Source organism: Mytilus galloprovincialis, chromosome 3, assembly GCF_965363235.1.
Source record: "Mytilus galloprovincialis chromosome 3, xbMytGall1.hap1.1, whole genome shotgun sequence".
Lineage (NCBI taxonomy): Eukaryota > Metazoa > Mollusca > Bivalvia > Mytilida > Mytilidae > Mytilus > Mytilus galloprovincialis.
In genome coordinates, this window is record NC_134840.1 from 70745848 (window position 1) to 70755091 (window position 9244).

General features: G+C 35.5%; 1 protein-coding gene across 1 annotated transcript; it reads right to left on the minus strand.

Moving 5' to 3' along the window:
* Nucleotides 1-4682: 4682 nt before the first annotated feature.
* On the minus strand, nt 4683-7055 carry LOC143068818 (uncharacterized). Its single transcript, XM_076243127.1, has one exon. It carries the CDS (start codon nt 7001-7003, stop codon nt 4997-4999), a length of 2007 nt encoding a protein of 668 aa, XP_076099242.1. The 5' UTR covers nt 7004-7055; the 3' UTR covers nt 4683-4996.
* Nucleotides 7056-9244: the final 2189 nt, after the last annotated feature.

The window sequence follows — 9244 nt, forward strand, 5'->3', positions numbered from 1 at the left end:
TCCACACTAATGACTATATTCGTGGACAACGAAAATCAAAGGACGATAACTGTGTACTCGGACCATTTGATAAAAAAAACACAAGAATGTGTCCATAGTACACAGATGCCCCATTCGCACTATCATTTTCTATGTTTAGTGGAACGTGAAATTGGGGTAAAAACTCTTAATTTGGCATTTGAATTAGAAAGATCGTAGGTGGGGCATAAAAAAGAACAGATTTTCTTTTGTTTGCTTGCTTGCTTGCCTTTTATTATTTCACATGCATTTTTGCGAGAGTATTTGAACAAGCGTGTCTGTTAAAATTAAAGTACTTAAACTACTTGGCAGGTAATCTAGATCAAGACAGGACGAAAATACATATTCTGCAACTTTGATAGTAGGGTATAATTGTGTAAGACATTGGGGAAAACAGCCTCGCAATAGCTGAAAATGCATATACATGAAATATCGTCTACTGAGATGTATGTTTACTAGAAATGTGCAGATATGTATACTATTCGTATCTGAATAATGAGAATTCCAAGATTCATATTCGTTTCAAATTAATACAAGATCAATGATTCAAAAATATACTTTGCGTTATTTTTTTTTATGTAATCCACTAGCCGAAGTTAAGAGTAGGACTGAGCAACCCCTACAGGCACTCGCAGTGCTTTTTTGTGATTTTTTTTAAAATTGTTTGTCTGCCATATTTGTTTTCGCTCATTTTTTAAAACTTGAGCATATATCAGGATGTTGTTTTTCAGTATTGAATTGATAAACATTCTTTCTAATGGCTACTTTACACTTAAAGCCACTGGTTGCAGACCATAGAATGCTCTGAGGTAATAAGCTACTTTACAGTACGTTTTCCTCATTGCTGAAGGCCATATAATGCCGTGGTAAAAGCTACTTTACAGTACGGTTTGCTCATTGCTGAAGGCCATATAATGCTCTGTAGTAAAAGCTACTATACCGTACGGTTTGCTCATTGCTGAAGGCCATATAATGCTCTGTAGTAAAAGCTACTATACAGTACGGTTTGCTCATTGCTGAAGGCCATACAAAGTCCTATATAATTTTCTTGTTCACAGTGATATCAGGGGCGGATGCAGGAATTTTCGAAAGGGGGGGTGCTAACCCAGGGCAAAGGGGGGGGTGCAGGGGGGTGCAAAACATATGTCCCGATACAAATGCATTGATCGGCAAAAATAAAGGGGGGGTGCGCACCCCCGGAACCCCCCCCCCCCCCCCCCTGGATCCGCCACTGGATATCGTGATATCTGACCGCCTTGTCCTTTTATAATTCTGAGTGAAGGAAACAATCACCACGAAACCATTCGGCACCAATTGAACCAAAGGAAACACCATTTTATTCACGGATGTTGAATGTTAAAAATACATACAAATCATAAATAAAAGAACCATTAACCCCGAATTCAGAAGCTTTTCAAAGATCTTTAAATGTAATTCATTTTATATGTTTATGCATTTCTCATGGATCATAAAATAATTGCGGTGTGCCTCAGTAAAATGAGAGTCAACAGGGGCGTTTCCAGGATATTTGAAAGAGAGGGCGGAGAATGTAATTTTTCGACAAGCGTAGCGAGGCGAAAATTATTTGGGACATTTTTTGGCCAAAAAACATAAAATAATTGTGAAATGCACTAATATAACGGTTCCAGACTTGGAGCATGTATATTTTATAGTTAGAGTGTCAGGGTTTGACTTTTTTATGCCGAATTCGCTCCATTATATGTCTATGGTATATTAAAATGATTGGATGGATCTTAACAGCAGTAGACCAATAACGATAAATTCCAAATTCTAGGGTATAAGGCATTACTTAAAAGAGGGACGAAAGATACCAGAGCAAACTCATGAATCGAAAACAAACTGACAACGCCATGGCTAAAATGAAAAAGAAAAACATACAAACACTAGTACACATGACACAACAAAGAAAACTAAAGAATAAACAAGACGAACCCCACCAAAAACTAGGGGTGATCTCAGGTGCTCTGGAAGGTTAAGCAGATCCTGCTCCACATGTGGCACCCGTCGTGTGATTATGTGATTACAAATCCGGTAAATAGTCTAATTTGGTAGGTCGCAATCATGAAAGCAGAGGCGGATTTAGGGGGGGGGGGGCAGGGGGCCCGGGCCCCCCCTTTTTGGGAAAAAATGTGGTTGCTTATATAGGGAATCACTGAAGCGTGACTGGAGCGGGCCCCCTCTTAGGTCAGTCAGTGGGCCCCCACTTAGGCAGCAACCATTTGATTTTCTGGGGGGGGGGCTATGGTTTTTTTTGGAAAAAAAAGTTTGTTTCCAGTTTTTTGAGAAAAAAATAATTTGTTTTTGATTCTGAGAAAAAAAAATTGTTTGTTTCACCCTCAGCTGCCACTATATGAAATGCTAAAATTGAAAGAAAAAAATTGTTTTCGACTTGTCGCGAAAAAAATAGATTGTTTTTCGCCGCAGGCGAAAAAAAAAGTTTGCACAGAAAAAAAAAACCATAGCCCCCCCCAGAAAATCAAATGGTTGCTGCCTTATGAAAATTTCTGGATCCGCCACTGGAAAGGGAAGGGGATTGTAGTTGCGACGTAATACCGCATTCCCACTAGGCCACGATCGCACTACGATCTGTGAAAAAAATGCAAATTTTGATGATCGAAGTACGATCGTGTAGATCGCAGTCATGAAACACGTACCACTGTCGTGGTGAAGTCTTCAAGATCGTGATGAGCGTGGCCAACTTTGAACATGTTCAAAACAATCGTGGTGCGGTCGTGGCGAAATCAGGTCGTAGTAGAAGCGTAGTGAGAGCGCACTAAGGTCGTAGTAAGATCGCAAAGATCGCTTTACATACCATCGTAGCGAGAGCGTCATTCTATTCGGAGAGATTGCACTACGATCTCACTGCGACCATCACGTTCTCACCGCGACCAAACTACGCTTCCACTACGACTATACCACGTTTGCACCACGCTGTTCAAGACCATAGTACGATTCTAGCATGCCCTTGCCGTCCTCATCACGCTCTTCTTACGACCTGATTACGTTCATACTACGACCATCATTGTCATTTTCACATAAAATATATTATATATCTCCAGGTTTTGTTTGCCTGTATGTAGTTCGTATCCATTTTCTCTAACGGCGCAGTCAACCATGCTTCTCGTTTATATAGATTAGACCGTTGGTTTTCCCGTTTGAATACTCAACCATGTTTAAAGATGGTTAGTAATGTATGACCATCAATAATTCCTACAGCAGATCGTTTATGAGCCATTTCAAAGAATGAGGTAACAATGTACATACCTATGCGGGTTTCCTTCAAATTTTACAGAAATTGTCATTTCAATATTAGAAATAGACAACAGCTTGGGATGGGTAAGAAATAAATAAGGCATAGGCGGATACGGGGGTGGGGGTGGGGGGGGGGGGGCTGGCCCCCCTTTTCGTGGGAAAAATTTAGTTGATTATATAGGGAATCATTGAAGCATGACTGGAGCGGCCCCCCCCCCCCCTAGGTCAGTCAGCGGGCCCCCCTTAGGTCAGTCAGCGGGCCCCCTTAGGAAAAGTTCTGGATCCGCCACTGTAAGGCAATCATGTTTGATGGCAGTTTGGGTAAAAAGTGTAGAAGGCAATCATGTTTTGAAAAAGGTTTGTATGAACATAAATCAATTCTTCAAAGGACCATGCATTTATGAGTCAATTCAACGAGTTTGGTTCAAATACCTCCTCTACACGTTTATTCCGATTTTACTGAATTTGTCATTTCTATTTTATTAGAAGTGGTAACAACGCTTGACAGCAGAAAAGAAACAGAAACTCGCTGTTCAAGCTTTTTGGATGGACTTTATCAATTTTTCTATTGAAACTGAAACAGGCAATTTTTTTTATTGAATTTCGAATCAGAAACAATAATTCTCATATAGAACCATTGCACATAATATATTTTCCTGTAAAAATAGCAGCCAGTTTTGTGAAAAGAGATTTCAAGCAATTTTTATTTGGAAAAACAAACATTTGTCTGCATGTTTTATTTTTCTTTAATGTTTGGTCAAACTATAAAAACATGTATATTTCTATAGTTCTAGTTTATCATGTTCATATAAGGTTATGTTTTCAAAATTTACAGGCATCTGATCAAAAGCTGTCCATGGACAATATTAACTCTGAGAGGCAGATCTCATCTCTAATTTCTTACAAACCAAACTGAAGTATTCATTGCTGTTTGATGTTTAAATATAGGAATAAAATTTTTTAAAAAGATGCGGGGCCGAAACCAATGTAAATGATGAATCAGCAACCAACCACACACAGAAGCAACGTATCTTGGGGGAAAAGTGTTTTATAACAGAGTTGCAATGGTCTTAAAAGAGTTGTGATTAAATAAACTTAAACAGAAACTACATAATGATATGACATCAACATGATAAACACCAATTCATTTATAGAAAAAAAAATCACAATCATGAAGATATATATGACATACAACTTCCAAGAAGAAGGTTCTTGACCCCAGATAATTTTGATGTTTAGAGTAAGGATGTATGTCAGACATTTTGGTTAATTGTGAGTCATTTATACTAAATGTTTTCTGCGACTTTTGGGATTGAGTGAACATGTATCATATGTTCACAATTAATCTTAAGTTATTCAAGATTGTTTTCCATGCCATAAATTTATATCACTGGGTATTAGCTATTTAATTTTAACTCGTTATTGGTCAATATAATTCCAATTTTAATTTTTCATTAGAATTTTAAAAAAATTATGATATATATGTCTACATACATACATGTTGTGTCTGAAATTTAACTGTTCAATACATGTACATGTAATAAATTATTACTTTCATAACAATGATAACCAATTATGCAAGTAAATGTTTTTTCACTCTTTTAAAGAATTTGTTTTTTTGACACTGCAATTGTCTATGACTAACCGCTGTTAAGTTTCAACTAAATATTAGCGTCGACTGTGCTATGTAAACTCTATTAAATGATCACACCTTGCGTTTCTTTCTTGGATTCTCTGTTGTGTGATGAATCATATGCTTACGAATCATATGCTTACGTAGTGTTGAACGATCGTAAAATGCCCCATGACAGAGGCTATAACTACATACAAATGGGGGTGCACCTTTGTGTACAAGTGAATGTCGTTCTAGAGAGCTTGCCAGTGTGTATGTCTTTCCACACACCTTACATAAATAATCTCTTGCACCAGTGTGAGTCTTCTTATGTCTATTCAAACAATTCCTCTTTTTAAAAGATTTGTGACACACATCACAAGAGAATGGGAAAATTTCATCGTGGATCTTTTTATGTTGATTTATTCGTGAAAGATTTGGAAAAATTTTACCGCAAACTTCACAAGGGTATTCCTGAGGTTTGCTATGTTTTAATTTGATATGGAAATCTAATGATGTTTTGTCAGGCCAGAATGTTTTACAAAGTTCACATGGGTATTCGCTATCTCGTCCATGTTTAAATTTAATGTGCAAATCTAATGATGTTTTGTCAAGCCAGAATTGTTTACAAATTTCACATTCAAATGATCTTTTCTCTTCTGCAGATATGTCAAGTGTACATGTGTTTTTTTCAGGCTGTTGCAAACTAAACTTTGGAGTAAATTTTGTTTCACATTTATCATCTTCCAATTTATAGGTATCGCTTCCATCTTCATGAATCTTTGAACGCTTTAGATAGTTTGATTTACGAATTGATGTTCCACAAGTTTCACAATTGATGAAAATGTGTTTTGATCTTTTGTGTTCATATAACTGTGCTTTGGTACAAAAACTTTCACTACATAGTCCACATTCATGAACAGGTTTAACATAAGCATGATTCCTGCAATAATGCTGTTTCAACTGTTTCTTTGACCGAGCATATAAAGAAACATTGACAAAAGGACAAAATCTACACTCCGTCTTTGCCATATCTTTATTATCTTTATTCCTAGTTAGTCTACCAGCATTTCTATGCATTATAAAAACTGGTTCTTCGCCATCTTCATACGTTAAATCTTTAATCTCATTAGGCAATGAACCTGGATTAAAATCTGGATGATGATCATCAAAGTCAACTTTTATACAAGTGTGTTGATCCTTCCTTTTTCGTTGAATCCTTTTTATACCTTGGTTTGATAAATTATTTTCTTCAGGGGTATTATCATCAGAAAAAGGATAGTCTTTAACATTTTCACTGTTTTTATCAGGACTTTGTTCTATTTCTTTTTCACCGCTCCCTTCATTCCTCTCGACACTATTGTTTTCTGATTCAAAGCTGTGTACTTGAATTTGAATTTTCTCAACATGATCTTTTTCAACTAGGCCCTGCAAGGACTCTACGTCAACATGGTCAACTTCGACTTTTGCATTTTGAGCACTTAGGGAACGGGGATTTTCATGTTTATATAGCACTGAAGCATTTTCTTCTTTGTTCCCTCGTCTTTGATTCTCTTCGGCAGAAACAAAATCTGAAAGTATATTAGTGTCAGTACATGTATCTGTCAATAAAATATCTTCTTTGGTAATATTCTCTTTTGTTTCTTTCTTTCTATCTACTGTCATAGTTTTGATTTTTTCCGCCTTCTTTGAAAGTTTTTTTTCTTGTACACATGTATTTGAATCTTGTCTTGGTTCTTGGTCATTGAAATTTATACCAGGATCGATATCACTTTCAGCATTTTGCACGAGCAAGTACTTTTGTTTTTCATTCAAATCTGACACCAATGTTGAAGTTTCCCAAAGAGAATCATTAACGTTTTTACTAAGATGCTGGATGAAGGTATTTATAATTTCATTTGCTCGAATGATGTCTACAAAATTACCTAAAAATACATAATTATAAACTCCACTGTCAGTATTTTGGTGAGAAATTTTTACTCTTGTTTCAGATTTCAATTTTTCAGACAACTCGCTGTCTGGATAACCTAGGAATTTGCTCAATATCACCGAAACACTTGGCAAAAGCAACGTTTCTGTTTGACCAAAGACTAAACCCATTTCGTGTCGTTTATTTTTTACAAGGAGACTTTCCTGAAGGGGAAAGAAACTATAATTGATATTTGCTCAGTAAAAGTCTAATGGAAAATTACCAAAAATACAAACAACATACCACAATGGTCCAAAATTCTTTCCATAGTATTAAAAATTATAACTAAAGTTGAGACTCAGAGTGACTGTCTAAACATATCATATGAGTCATATGACATTTGAGAATATTATAAGAGTCGAAAATAAATGATGATGGCACTACTATCAGGAAGCATATATCTGTTTATTGAATTTGATAAGATACTACCAGAGACATCATATACACATGTGTATATATGTCTCTGATACTACGAGATATTTTATTGAGTTTAAAACCCAAAATAACAGGATTGATACCAAGACAATACACATTGGTTACACACCACAAACATATATATCTGACCATATTTATAATCATTGTATATATATGTGAGGAGGTGGTACCACAAAGTTATTTAGTATGACAGTCATTCTCATTGGCATAAAACAGGAGTAATAGCTCGCTTGATAAAGCTCCGAGGCGCACTGTAGTCTCATGATCGCACTACACCCGTGTTTCTTAGCTTCGTACAAATACAGTTGAAATTTAAAGATACTAAGGGAGCTACGATTTGATATTTAAGGCCAGGAGGAGGGGGCGCTACCTATACTAGGATGAAATTTTCAGTAAATTTTTTTTAGACAGGACAGGAGTTTTAAGTAACAAAAAAGCAGGATGAGACACTTACAAAATAAAAAGTCAGGATAAACTAAAAAAAAAAAAAAAAGAGGCAGGACCAATAAGAGTGAAAAATAAAAGGCAGGACAGAGATTACAACTAAAAAAAAAAAAAACATAATTTTTCATCCTAGCATACTATAAAAGTATTTGAAATTATTTTTTTTCATTTAAAAATTCACAGGATCAATCACTTTTAAAATAAGATGAAAAATGATAAAAATAAGTCAAGGACAAACGTTTTTTGACACTAATATTGTCAAGAAGTCAATAAGCGATTCTTATTGCTTCATATAAAAAAAATCAAATTCAAATCCTATTTGACTCATTACAGGGTCGTTTAGTTTTAAAGAACGACCAGATCTCTACGATTAAAGCTTTGAGAAGACCAGTTTATTGTTAAAATTAACTCGAAAAAAGTGTCATATGGTGTCATCACTAAAAACAATTGACTTAGAATATTTTGTTCTTATTTGATTTTGACTTGGTCTTTATAAAAATGTCACATAGGTTTATTCTTTGAATGCCAACATCCTTTGATCAAAGTTTAATTTCGGACACCGATGCGACAAAGAACCCCTATAATTCATTTTTTTTATGAAATCAAACAAAGTTTAATTTTGGGCCCTTTTGACCTCATTGTGGACTAATTTGATAACGGGGCCCAAAAATCAAAAATCTTAATGCATGGCCGGTTAGATTCAGTATATCAAAGAACCCCTTACATTCATTTTTTGTAGAAATCAAGTTTAATTATGGACCCCAATTTGGACCAATTTAAAAGCTGGGCCCAATAATCAAAAATCTAAATACATGTTTAGATTCAGCATACCAAAGAACCACAAGAATTCAATTTTTGTTAAAATCCAACTTGGTTAAATTTTGGACCCTTGGAACCTCAATGTGGACCAATTTAAAAACAGGACCCAACATTCAAATACATGGTTAGATTCAGCATATTTAAGAACCCCAATTATTCAAGAATAAAATAAGAAATGAGCAATTCATACAAAGTATTAGACAAGTATTGTTTTGGCCCCTAATTCCTAAACAGTTAGGGCCATAACCCCCAAAATCCATCCCAAACATCTTTTTTTTGGTATGGGACCTTGTGGTATAATTTCAGAAAGAGCCATACACTTACACACAAGTTATTGTCTGGAAACGAAAAAAATGCTTATTTGGACACCTTTTTATTCCCTTAATTCCTAAACTGTTGGGACCATAACCCCCAAAATCAATCCCAACCTGCCTCTGGTGGTTTCAAACCTTGTGTTTTAATTTCATATAGATTCATTCACTCAAACTAAGGCTATTATCCGGAAACTAATTGTCTTCGGACGACAATGACGTGATACCAATATAAAAAAAAGGACATAGAATATTTGTTCTTATTTGATTTTGACCAGGTTTATATAAAATATTCTTCACGTAAATGTTTCACTTTAAACGCACCAAGCGACGTGTCAACTCGAGAACAATGAGCATGTATTA